Below are 14,100 nucleotides of genomic sequence, written 5' to 3' on the forward strand. Positions count from 1 at the left end.
AAATCTAACAGACATACCTATTGTGTCAGCTTTGCTAAATCGTCTGGTTACCACGTTGTTCATATTGCCATTCTCGCATAGCTTTAATTCGGTTAGGTAAACTTCGACTTTGCAGTGCTTTACAAACATACCCTGTTCAACTACCTGGAACATAAAAAGCAGAGCAAATGTCATCAAAGGGATTTATACACATTGTGTTTTAGAAATGCAGTTCCCCTTTAGGTCAGGTACAGTAGCATGGAACAGGTTACAGTAAGTTGATGATGAGACAAACACACTATAGTGACTTTTATCCAATACAATCTATAGAATGATATACAATGCAGACAGCATTCTAGGGACCTCCAAACAATATTGAGATCTTTTAACCATATAGAATACAGATCATTATTTTGACTTGTATATAGAATCTCTTAATTACCGATGTATATACACTATAGTGCAGAAAACATCTGAACAATAAAGGCTACAGAAACCTTTTAGTAATCTTTATACAATACAAAGATCATGTTTGTGACCACTTGACTAAATGCAATGCATACAAGTGTCTACTACTTAATTCAAACCTTGTTCTAAAGGCCACAGTAATATGAATATCTTCAGTGGCTTTACAACACAAACCACCCAAAATCTAGGGTACTTTTTAATACACACCACACAAGACGTTTTGGCTTTATAGTGCAGACCTGAAAAGACCTGATTACGCTCTACAATGTAGCCCACAAGTTTTACAATGTCGACTAGGGAGGCCAATCCCGGGATCAACGGGATTCAGGGATTTTGGCCTAAAATTGGTGGGATTTGAATCCCGGGATTGGAGCTTCCAATTGCCTGCGCAATTTAGTTTTTATTGGCAGTGCAAAGCACCTACACAGCACTCGCTCAGACACTGCCCACCCCCCGGCTGTGCGCAGCGTGATGTGACGTTAGAGGTCACACTGCACAGCCCAACGTTGGCCCGCCCAAGCAGAGGACTGCTGCTGCACAATGACAGTAGTACCGACTCAGTCAGTCATACTAACTCATTGCGGTCGTCATGGTCAGAGTGAGAAGGGAGAGGAGCACAAAGGCTCATTAGTCCACTCCTGGCCGGGACTCGAAATCTGGACGGGGCTATAACTTTAAGGACTGACTGAGGGACGGGACAGGAGGAGTGAGGAAGAGGGAATGCAGCCTTGGAGTCCTGCAGCTGTTGCTGCCAGTGCCACCACTGCCCATCCCCATGCACAGTGTGAGACAGTGCCTGCAAGCAACAAGCCCTTAGCCAGCCCGAGCCAACCAACCTGCCAGACCAGTGCCAATTGCTGCACCAAGTGAACTGTGCTGCTGTGTCAGTGTGTCAAAAACCTTGATTAACTGCGCTAGGTGATACAAAATAATGTGTCTGCGGGCAGACACAGATGATGGTGGTTCAGTGTGTACGAACAACCATCATCTGCAGATATATCTGTATAGTGTGTACCCACCATTAGACGTTACTTCGCACATATAATATACAAGAGCGTGTTCAAATCCACAAAGCAGTAAGTGGAAGACAAACAAATGAATGCAATATTCGGCCTCAGCCATAACAGTAAGCATAACTATTTTTCTAAAAGTGGAAGAAAAACAAAATAGAATCCATATCTTAATATTGAATTGTCTTAATTTATAAGACATACAAATGTGTCCTCATACACCTAGCATCAATACGGAACATGGTGCAAGAAGGCCGGCGCGACTGAGCCAATCCAAGAGGTGTAGCTCACTATCTTTTTCTTAAATATTGCCTCTTAATTGCATAACAGATGTGGAGAAACACCCCTCTTAAATGTACTAGAGACGCTGGACTGCAACTTTAACTGCAAGTGAATTCATTTTAAACACGTACAAAGTCACAGGTGAAGCACATTGAAATTTGGCATGAGGAAAAGCCATGCCCGCAGCTTTATAAACACTGCATATATAGGATCAGACTCCTGTATAAATGTCAAGATCAAATTTAACAGTGTAATCTATCAAAGGAGTTTTGTCGCTTCCAGTTGTTTTATTTATGTAAAAAGAAGGCACATATTGAGCAAAAAAGACACTCTGCAAAATCAAGTTACCCGGGACCTGGTGCACAGAGAGGGAATCCAAATTGTGACTGAAGTCACAGTGTATGAGGACACATCTGTAGTTACTTAGTGCAAGCTGTCTTGTTGCAATAAAAGTATAGTGCACATTCCAAGTAACTGACTAGGTTTGAGAAACACCCTGGACCATAACAAATATTTTGCTATTTTTTCTATCTATTCATACTTTGGCTTAAAAAAAAAACCAATAACAGCAAACAGAAATGTTTATACTCTAGTCTCAAGCCGCGTATCCACTTGCCGATTAAAATGAGTGAACGATAACGTTATCGTTCAATCGCTCATTAATCGTGCATGAAAATGTCGAAAACGACCAGCGATGCGCGCTCCCGCTGGTCGTTTTTGACATCAATCATCGCCTGAACATGCTGGTCAATCTGCCGATAACGACAGATTGGCCATGTTCAGGGATGAGGGAGGGTGCTTGCACCGAATGACATATCATTCAGTGTAGGCACTGCAGAGGAAGAGGAACGACTGTATGATTACAATGTTGTAATCGTACTGTCATTCCACTAACTGCTACCTTAAGTCAATAGTAGCACACCATATAGAACTGGTGTAAAGCATTTTTTTTAATCAAATGTAGTTGTTCAACTGAGGCCACCCACTCACAGTCAAATGCACTCAAATGGGATCAGAAATAGCCTCACTCATGACTACACACTGTAGGCCTTTTTTGATGGTTGACATAATGCAACGAGCAATAAAATGCTTTGAGACTGGCCAATTTCTCTTATGAGTGTCATAAAGCACTAAGGACCTAATTCAGAGCTGCTCACAAAATGCGAGCGCTCGCTCTGAATGAGAGCGGCCGCTTCCTTTTTAAAATCCGGCCTCCTGACCGCTCGCTAAGCTGTGGGTGACCACCCACAGCTTTAGTGAGCGGCCAGGTTGATGGTCGCGATGGTCAAGACCATCGCGACCATCGGGGCTTGCGACGAGACCCTTGTGGTAGGGTCTCGTCTTCCGCAAGTCCCAGTGAGCCGACTGATGTCAGTGGGGCCGCCCCCAAACGGCAGGCGTTCCTTCGGGAACGCCTCCGTTTGGCCGCCACCCCCCAGCCCACCTACAAAACGGTGCGAGCTGTCGATCACCATCGACAGCCGCCCCTTTCTCTCTCTCTCCGGGGCTTGCGTATGCGCAGTGCGGCCACGACCAGCTTGCGAGTACCCAGCGCTTGCGAGCATGTCTGAATGAGGCTTTAAGTTTAAAGCAAAGCAGCAGTCCTATCCACATATATAAGGAGTGCTCATACCACATCCAAAAATCGGAAGGGGCTCTCTGGATCTGATGGATGCAACACTGGAACAACCATCTCCTGATTCAGGTGAAAATGTGAAAGTGCCTAAAGAATAAAAGGACAGTCAAGTGCGGAGAACCGCTCGATAAGCAGCAAAATGATGAAGCTGGCTGCCTGCTCAGAAACCGGTAGTAAGCCTAAAGGGCAAAGCCTTAATCTGTATGGCTAACCCCAAAACCTGTACTGTTAGTGTGCCTTGAGAACCGTGGTTGGGAACCCCTGCCCTATCCCCACAGCAGGGACAGCGCTGTCCCTGCTGCTGGGGCTGTTGGCTCCAGGGCTGCATGCGGGATCTCGTGATACGTGCGAGATCCCGCGCAGGCTCAGTGGAGCCGGCTGGGACAGAGAGACAGAGCATCAGCACTAGATGCGCTGTGTACACTCCCCCGCTCCGGCCGATGAGATGTTAATATACTTTATCATTATTGCTTCCTACTTCGCCTCGGTACAGAGGCGAAGCAGGAAGCGATATAGCGGCACTCAACGTTCCGCTAGAATACATCTCCCCCATTATGCAGATCAGACGACATATCATCCACAATGGCCAGCGTGTACTGGCAATGCGCACTCAGCAGGGGCCATGCGGCCGAATGCAGCATGGCCCTCGCTTTAGCTCCCGAAATCCGCAAGTGTGTACGCACTTGCCGGCACCCAGTCGGGTCCCGTCGCTAACTAAGGCTGGTACACACTAGACATCGCCTAGTGTGCACCAGACTTAACTTAAATGTGTGAAGGAATTTAGACTGTGAAAGTGAGTACACGTACATTTACAGTGTGTATTCACGTTTGAAGATGCACTCCTGAGTTTGTCCTTGCAAGGAATACTTCCTATATTCACACGCACAAACTATACAATTGATTCTCCCAATCCTCCTATTTCTCTGTTTTAGTAATCGGAAGGAAAGATTGTGTCCCTATACACACTGCACACATTATCTGTATAGTGGCACAATAAAATCTGTCTGCAGTTCGGTCGTCAGCACGTACACACCTTATGAGAAACCTAGAAGATGCAATCAGACAGATTTATCTGACAAAAAGTTAGATTGTACATGCATTCACATTATACAATCCTCTATCAGCTCATAAAATCTTCAGATTATCTGAAAGATACTTGTACTGTGTGTATAGTTTAAAATCCAATGGGTCAAGGTATGTTGAAAGTTATTAAATAATCTCTGGTAAGCATTGTTTATTATAATGTGGTGATATTACAGATTGAGGAATAAAACATATATTAATATTGTTTAAAATAAAAAAGTATCTCTTTCAGTCCTTAGTGAAGAGAATACTTCCAATACTACCAATTATTTTGCGAAATATAATGGTAAAATACAAAGAGTGTTTATTGATATTAGAAGTCACCTTGGATTTTTAGCACATTTAATAAAAGAAGAGATAGAGATATGTATAGGTATTAACACCCATCAGCCATAACATTAAAAACCACAGACAGGTGTGGTGAAAAACATTGGTTATCTTTTCACAATGGCACCTGACAAAGGGTGGGATATATTATGCAACAAGTGAACACTCAGTTTTTGAAGTTGATGTGTAGGAAGCAGAAAAAATGGGCAAGTGTAAGGATCTGAGCGACTATGACAAGGGCCACATGGTGATGGGTAGACGACTGGGTCAGAGCATCTCCAAAATGGCAAATCTTGTACAGTGTTAGTACCTACTAAAAGTGGTCCAAGGAAGGATAACCAGTGAACTGGCGACAAGGCTCATTGCTCATTGATGCACATGGGCAGTGAAGGCTAGTCCAAGGCTCATTGATGCACATGGGCAGTGAAGGCTAGTCCTTCTGGTCATTTTCCACAGAAGCGCTACAGTAGCACAAATTGCCAAAAAGTTAATGCTGGCTATGATAGAAAGGTCTCAGAACACAGTGCATCACAGCTTGCTGCGTATGAGTCTGCGTAGCTGCAGACGGTCAGTGCCTATGATGACCCCTGTCCACTTTCCACGGACTTGTGAGTGTCAGAACTGGACCAAGGTGGCCTGCTCTCATGAATCACATTTTCTTTTACATGATGTGGACAGCTAGCTGCGCGTACATCGTTTACCTGGAGAAGAGATGACATCAAGATGATGGCAAACTGGTGGAGGCAGTGTGAAGTTCTAGCAATTTTTGCTGGGAAACCTTGGGTCTTGGAATTCATGTGGATGTTAGTGTGACACCTGCCACCTATCTTAACGCTGTTGCAGATCAAGTATGCCCCTTCACAGCAACGGTATTCCCTAATGGCAGAGGCCTCTTTCAGCAGGATAATGCACCCTACCACACTGAAAGAATTGTTCAGGAAGGGTTTGAGGAAGTTTTTTGCCACCAAATCCCCAAGATTTCATCCAATTGGGCATCTGTGCGATATGCCAAAAAACAAGTCCAAGCAATGGAGGCCCCACCTCGCAACTTACAGGACTCAAAGTATCTGCTGGCAACATCTTGGTGCTAGATCCCACAGGACACCTTCAGTGCAGTTTTGGATATCTACTGTATGTATGTATGACTATGTAAATATCTCTCTATCTAAAATCAAATGTCCTGACTAACTGACATCGTCCAGCTAAAACCTCTGGACCCAGAAACAAGAAAATCGGGAAGTATATTCCATGAAGTAGGTACCCACTAAGAAGAGATTTTTCAAAAATTGACTCGTAAGAGGGTGAAAAGTTCTAAAATGTTGCCTCACCGTGCAATGTCCTGCCTGACGGACTCATTGTGGCTGCAGCACAGTTCACATTTAAACACCAACGGCCATCCCATGTGCTGCCAAGTATCAATAGTAGTTGTTGTGGCTCCACTATTTTAATAGTGAGGGAAGGGAATGTGTTGAGGGAGAAAAATGTGTTGCTACACAGGTGAGGGAGGGGAATGTCAAATGTGTTACTATGGGGTGAAGGAAAGGAATGTGTTACAACAAGTTGAGGGAGGGGAATGTGTTACTACAGGGGCGAGTGGGGGTAATGTGTTACTAAAGAGGTGAGGGAGGGGAATCAGTTACTACAGGTGTGAGTGAGGGTAATGTGTTACTACACGTGTGAGGGAAGGATTGTATTTCTATACAGGTGTGGGAGGGAAATGTCGAATATATTACAACACGGGCAAGGGAGGGAAATGCATTACTACAGAGGTGAGGAAGTCAAGTGTTATCGTACACAGGTGAGGGAAGGTAATGTCTTACTAGAGCAGTGATGCATTACTATAGAAGTGAAGGATTAATGTGTTATTGGAGTGGTGAGAAGGAAATGGAAACAGTAAATATCTAAGGTCTACCCGGGTGAAACCAGGTACATCTGATAGAGATCATTATATATATTTTTTTATTTATTTGGGATGTGCAGGCTCGGATATATATACACACACATGCTTATAACAGGTATAGATAATTAGAAATAAACAAAGAAAGAACCAAGCGCAACAATAAATCTTACACAATCTCTGAAAGTTAATTACAGATGTGTCCACATACAGCTTACCTCCAGGCACTACAAGTCGCGTTAAACATAACATGTGAGCGTCATGCAACTGGTAGCGATGCGCGTCTTTTAGCACAACTTTTACCTTCAAATGCGTCTTATTTGCAAAGCAATAAGAATAGGACTCACAAGCAGCTTAGGATATATTGCATGCCTATATTCTGTGCATGACTGCGGATGTATCTGCATGCGAAATGCTACTTTACAGTGTTAGCGGCTGTGTCACTAATGCAGCATTTTGCATCTGAAGGTAAAAAATTGCACCAAAATATGCTCATTGCTTCCGAATCACGCCACTGCATTACGCAACTAGAAGGGCTGGTTAACACGCAAGGAAGTAAGGTAAATCTGAATTACCACAAAACACATTCTAAGGTGAAGGAGCCAGAGGCTTTGGGACCTATCCGGACTAGAATCCCGCCCACCTGATTGAGGAAGCGGACAGCTGGGTAATATTTGCCTGTCTACTGCATACTGCATCAATCCATAATAAAAAGGCTACCAGTATGCTTTTAACCAATATAATGCTGATCACATAACTTTATCCATATGTTCTGGTAGGTGAGCACATAACGGACACAAGGGCCTGATTCAGACCTGCTCACAAGCGGGTCGATGGTGGCCCAGTGCGCATGCACTGCGCGTGCCCCAGAGCGAGCGCAAGAAGCACTCGCTCTGTGGCTCACTACAAAAGGGGCAGCTGTCGATGTTGATCGACAGCTCGCCCCATTTTGTAGGCGTGGCGTGGCTTCACAAACGGAGGCGTTCCCATGCAAACGCCTGCCGTTTGTGGGCGGCCCCACTGACATCACCAGTGATGTCAGTGGGAGAGCTTCCGGCTCTATTAGAGCCAGAAGCTCTCTGGGGCTTGCGGCCACCAGACCCTACCACAAGGGTCTCGTCGCAAGCCGATGGGCAAGATGGTCTTGACCATCGCCACCATCATCCTGGCCGCTCGCAATAACTGTGGGGGTGTTCACGCACAGCTATGCGAGCGGCCGGGAGGCCGCTCCAAAAAAAAAAAAAAAAGCCCTAATTCAGAGCGAGCGCTCTTTCAGAGCGTCCGTCTCTGAATCAGGACCACAGTCTGGTGTCTCTACCTTTGGAAAGGAGTAAATGAAGGTCCTAATTTTATTTAATTGTGACTGAATCTTTTATGTCTCACTATCGGAAGAATTTAGTTATACAGTAGGACTAGAGAAAAGTGACACTGACCTTTTTATGTTCACTGTCTACAGCTGGGTACATGAGATCTTGTGAGGCTTTTATTTATGTTTATATTTTCTTTTTATGTATATGTGTTTTACTACATTAAGTGGATTACTACAATAAATATATTATTAAAAATGTATTATCATTATATATTTTTCCTGGTCCTGTAGGTATATTATGATGTGTGAAATTATTTCACCTTAGAATGTGATAGATATATAGATAAACACACATATACGTTCTACAATAAAAGAAGCACCCATATTTTTCTCGTAAATAAATTGAAAGTGACAAAAGTAACTGCCATCCATCAGAAGGCAGTATTCAATTGTTTTAGCACCTAAAGTGACGGTAGGACGTGGGGCACTATTCAATTGATGCCGATCACGCCCAAAGAGGTCGGGTTTAGCAGTGTAAAACAGCTACACCTGGCCAAAGTGCTGGGCGCGATCGCGAAAAATGCCGTTTGGGCACCCAAACGGGTAACTTCTCATGCATTTCAGCTCACACCCCCCCCGGCGTAGGCAGCTGATCGCACCCAGCAGGAGCAACAATTGAATAGCTCAGTCGGGCGTGTAAGGGGGTTGAAACAATTTAATTCCGCCCATTGTATATTCCATATGTAATAGAAATCAGACTTTGCATTTCAGTTTTGATTCAACAGAATATTTGAAATAAAAAAAACAAATGAAAATGGCATGGCCAAAAATGATGGGACCCTTAACCTAATATTTTATTGCACAATCTTTAGAGGTAATCACTGCAATCAATTGAGTTCTGTAGCTCTCAATGGGGCCGATACAATTCAGTGCGATGTTAGGGCGACTAAAGTATTTCTCCTCGCAACTTCAGGGTGCCGGCTGCAAGGCTGTTTTTTCAGCTTAGCATGGTGCTAATAGCCTTGCGGCCGGCACTTTAGCCGGAGAATACCGGTTCGCCTGACAAAACACCCTGCTTTAGTCGAGAGAACCGTCATTCTCCAACTTAATTTAGACTATTCAGGCTAAACTGCAAGGTGAATTGAATAGCTCCGGGACCAAACTTCCCAGCGCTATTCACCTCGCTCTTAATTAAATTGTCCCCAATGAGACTTCTGCACATGTGTAAAAGCAGTTTGGTCCACTCTTCCTGAGCAAACTGCTCCAGCTGTCTCATGTTTGATAGGTACCTTCTCCACACAGTACGTTTCAAATCTTTCCATAGATAATTAATAGGATTCTAATCAGGACTCATAGATGGCTACTTCAGAATAGTCCAATATTTTGTTCTTCTGAATTCATGGGTCCTTTTAGCGGTGTGTTTTGGGTTGATATCCTGTTGGAAGACTCATGACTGAGCCTGAGCTTTCTGACACTCTGCATTATGTTTCACTCCAGAATGCCTTGATAGTCTTGGGAATATGAGCACATATTCAAGGCACACAGGCCAGATGCAGCAAAGAAGCCCCAAAACAATCTAGCCTCCTCAATGTTACACAGCAGGCATGGTGTTCTTTTCTTTGAAAGCTTCAGGTTTTCGTCTTTGAAAATAAAGCTGATGTGACTTGCCAAAAAGTTTCAGTTTTGTCTCATATGTCCAAAGGACATTCTCCCAGAAGCATTGTGGCTTCTCAATATACATTTTAAAAAATAAGCTAGATTGGAATTTGCTATGTTTTTTCAAAAGTGGAGTCCTCTTTGGTCCTTTTCCACGGAACCCACTGTCGCTCAAAAAGCATTGGTTGGTGCTATCAGAAACGGATGTACATTCACTTAAGTTCAGCTTGTATGTCTTTGTAAGTTTTCTTTGCCTCTTTTTCTACATATTCTCACTATTCTCTTGTTTAATCTGGGGTCGATTTTCCTCTTGCGGCCATGTCCAGGGAGGTTAACTACAGTACCATGGACTTTAAACATCTTAATTACAACTGTAGTCACAGGAATATCAAGTTGCCTGGAGATGGTCTTATAGCCTTTACTTTTAACATGCTTGTCTATAATTTTCTTTCCGATCTCCTCAGACAACTCTTTCCTTTGCTTTCTCTGGTCCATGTTCAGTGTGGTGCACATGATGATATGAAACAGCAGAGTAACTATTTTTCTCCATTTAAACAGGCTGAATGACTGATTGGAATAACAAAGACGTGTGATGCTTATTCAAGAAAACTGTTTATTAGAAAAGATAAATAATTGGATTATAGTGATATGTCAAATGGGTACCAACAAATCTGTCCAGGCCATCTAGAATATCTTGGAGAATAAGCAATCATTTCTCTCTTTTCACAGTTGCTTTGCTTTATTCTATTAGATAACAAAGGCATGCAGGTATCCATGAGACATTAGCTTTTAATATCATAACTTTTCAGGAGGAATGAAGCAGTATTTTAATGAGCTGTAAAGGTAAAATGCTTGGGACTAGGGGTATTTTGGAAATCGGAATTTTCCGTATTTTGGAATATATGCATACCATAATGAAAGATCTTGGGAATGGGACCCAAATCAAAACACAGAATACATTTATGTTTTATATACACTTTATACCCACAGCCTGAAGGTGATTTTATACAATATTTTCAATTTAATTTAGAATTTTGGAATATTTGGATATGAAAGACTCAACCTGTATCAACAAATCTTTTCACATTGGTGTATACTGTATATATCACACACTAGAGTTATTTATTTTTTTCTCACAAGCAAATTAACCCACCAGTATATATTTGGAGTGGATATTTTGGATTGGAAACAGAAAACACGGGGGGAACCAAACAAACTCCGAACAGATAGGTCTATGGTGGTAATCCCCACTGTGCACAATGAGAAATGCAGTGCCTAGTAACAATATAATTTATAGAGGGAAGAGCAATATCCCATACATTTCTCCCAATTAACACTGCCTGCCAATTATAATAAAGCCTTATTGTACATTTTGGACTTTGATCACGGTGTTTGATGTTTCCGTGGTTACAGTTATATCCGAACTGTCCCTATTGCATCAGAATCCCCATCACTATTAGAGAAAGCATTTTGAAACACATTAGGCATTACAGCAAATAACTGTATTACATTTTTATGAACGTAATGTATGTCTGGACCCAAAACAAAATATAAATGACTAAAGGCCATAATAGGAAAGCATGAATACCTTCAGAGAATATAGAACTTTTCTGAAGTAATGTTCCAAAAACATACGGTACCTTGCGAGATATAGGTTCCTGATTCTCCATCACCGTGTACCAGCTAACAAGTTTGTTCCAGCCTTCGGTAGGCAACAGAATGTAATCAAGTTCATCAATAAGATGCTCCTTGAGAGACTGTGTGTCAGTATCTGCGAAATAGACTGTCAGTATTTAAAAATGAGAAATCTCACCAATAATAAAAAACACAATTTAAGTCACACACAGTTTGTCATATTTCACTATAGATGATTAAAACACCAGAACTGGGCCAGTAGATCAACAAAGGTACAACTGATGACCACAGAAACAAACCCATCACCACACACATGGGTAAGCACCCTAGATGAGCGAGGAGGCTTATTGGAATTAATATTCTTTTACTTTTTATATTGATGCTAGCATCACTACTTTCACAATATTTGAATACATCTATTTGACAAAGTTTAGTGGAAAGACAGTTTAACATTTTTATGATTCCTCTGCTTGGCAAACTGAATAACAAAACATCGTATAACAAAACATCATGCACTATGGGTCTGATTCAGGGTTGTACGCTAATCGCATTGCCGCTGTGTCTTTGTACACAACAACAATGCTATATTATGCTAATGCCGCAGGAGGCTTCTTGTGTAAATAGACGGCTTTTGTGATCCGCTGCTATGTCCCTCATGTTACGCAGGATGGCCGTATATTTTGCGCTGCCCGGGCTAGTGACGCAGCCATTGGCCTTGGATTGCCCAGAAAACAGGGTCACCACCCTTTCCCACCCCCAAATAGTTGCAGCATGTCAATCATTTTAGGATTTAATTGACAAATCCCAAATCTGATGGTCACAGAGGAACATTTTGATGAAAAAGGATGTTCGGTATTATTTTAATGGCTGCTAGCTGAAGTACCGGTGTTGCCCGGGTTTAAATCTTCAAGTTATTAAATTTTATTATGTGAGGTCATCCAAATCCATCCAGTGGAAGGCCCAGAACAGGCTCCGCAGGTCAAAGTTCTGCCCAGCGTACACAAACGGGAGGTCTGACTGGGACCTCAACCCCCTAGTATGTCTTCTGGGATCCAATGTTACCACTCTGTGAAGTTTTTGCCCGAATACATCAAGTGGAAGGCTCAGAACAGGCTCCCCGGAGTCAATGCCAATTTTGCTACTGCAATAAGTGATAAGTAATCAGGGACAGAACTGCACTTATTAACATGCAGCTAGATTCGGTGAGCAAAAAATAAACCCAAAACAGACTACACACCATAATATTTTGATACATGAAATAGTAATTAGGGTACTCATTATTAAACTATATTAAGAACAAAAAAAACTATTAAATGGAGTAATACTTTTTCTTTCTGCTAAATGCAGGACAGCATGCTACAATTATCTAACAGAAATGCAGGAAAAAAAGATAACACCATCCTGCCATAAGGGGTTTGAGGGATGAAACTGTAGTCTACCGTATATGATAAGTCAGGTAGTCCAAACAAAAGAAAAATCAGTTTATTATGTACATTTAACAGTAAAGAAAATTCTAAGTAAAATTAAAGATAAATGGTTACACAAAAATGTCAGTTTTAATAACATTATTTCAGAGGGGTGCAATATCTAGCTGAAGGTGAATATAATTAGGGAGGAATTCAAAAAGCGCTTTTCCGTGTAATACGGCTTATTATGTGAATTTGTACTTATCTCACAGTCCTATTAGCTGCAACTTTTTGGGTGCGAATTCCCCATATCATTTGCTGCGAAAAGTTTTTACCACCTCCTGAGTAGGTGAAAAGTTGTGCAAAACCCCTATTTTTAGCTAAAAATGTCGGAACTCAGTTCAGAAACACTAGGAAACCCTCCTTAATGAGTAATTAGGCAAAAATAAGTGAGTTTAATTTGGCCAATGTCACCATTTTTGGGATGAAAAAGTGCAAAGTGCAGGAAAATGGGTTAATTGATGTGGGACAGGTATATGGGGTGCTGTATGAATGGCAGATGTTTTTAAGATTGAAGGTGGGTGTTAGAGGCATATTCTGAAGGGTTTTTTTTTTTTTTTAAGTATTTTTAAATTACACAAATACATACTTGTAGACATTTTTATTCACCCCCAATTTAATAAGAACCTTTATTTTGCCAAAAAAACACTTGTTTTCTATCAGTATTTGGCTCTTTTAGAAAAATGCATATAACAGCCATTTGACACAATTGAAGAACCCCAAATACTTTTATTATGGGCATTATTACACTTCTGTATTTTTATCCTATATCACTTTGCCTTTTTTGGGGGTACAGGCAGATTTCTCCATTTTTACCTATACTTATCGCTGCTAAATGTTCACGCAAATGATGCCTCACGACTTTCGGGATTGAATTGCGCAAAAAACAGGTGCGAGCATAGACAAGATAAGGGGAAATCGCATGCGAAGGGTGCGAAAACTTAGTTTGCGAAAAATGACAGCATTATCGCGGCTAATTGAATTCTCCCCTGCCCATTTTGTAATTGTTGAGATGCATCTCACCTAATTTTTAAATGCCTTCTCACATTGGGAACCACCTCGGAACATCAGATGATGGGCGGAGAAAAACTTGGGACCCCTGCCATAACCCAGCTCCCAGGAGTTGCAAACACCAATCAGACGAGGGGGGAGGACCCTGGGGCTTTCACTCAATGCTGGCATTGAAACAGGTCTCTGGCCCGCTCAATCATGACCTTCTGCCGTGCTCTATGTGCGTGGTGTCACTGCTCAAGAGTGTGTTGGTAGCCTCGTACCCAGGGTGCCCGTTGTCATGAGCACCCTTCCTCCTACCCTCCCGAGATGGCTGTTAGGAGGTCCCTTCAAGGGTCCCA

The 14,100-nt window shown here is 42.2% G+C and overlaps 1 protein-coding gene across 4 annotated transcripts in view; it reads right to left on the minus strand.

Moving 5' to 3' along the window:
* Positions 1–14,100, minus strand: part of USP15 (ubiquitin specific peptidase 15) — a 163,332-nt gene that overhangs the window by 133,670 nt on the left and 15,562 nt on the right. For 2 of the 4 annotated variants that reach the window (XM_088478112.1, XM_088478115.1), the window contains exons 3-4: positions 11,288–11,418; positions 18–144 (exon numbers count right to left, since the gene is read on the minus strand). In XM_088478112.1, the coding sequence (XP_088334238.1) occupies positions 18–144; positions 11,288–11,418 (258 nt within the window). Of the gene's footprint in view, positions 1–17; positions 145–11,287; positions 11,431–14,100 lie in introns of all 4 variants that reach the window. The other 2 variants (XM_088478111.1, XM_088478114.1) reach the window with 1 other exon arrangement.

The sequence above is a fragment of the Taudactylus pleione genome, unplaced genomic scaffold (assembly GCF_031769625.1).
Source record: "Taudactylus pleione unplaced genomic scaffold, aTauple2 ptg000207l, whole genome shotgun sequence".
In the NCBI taxonomy this organism is placed as follows: domain Eukaryota; kingdom Metazoa; phylum Chordata; class Amphibia; order Anura; family Myobatrachidae; genus Taudactylus; species Taudactylus pleione.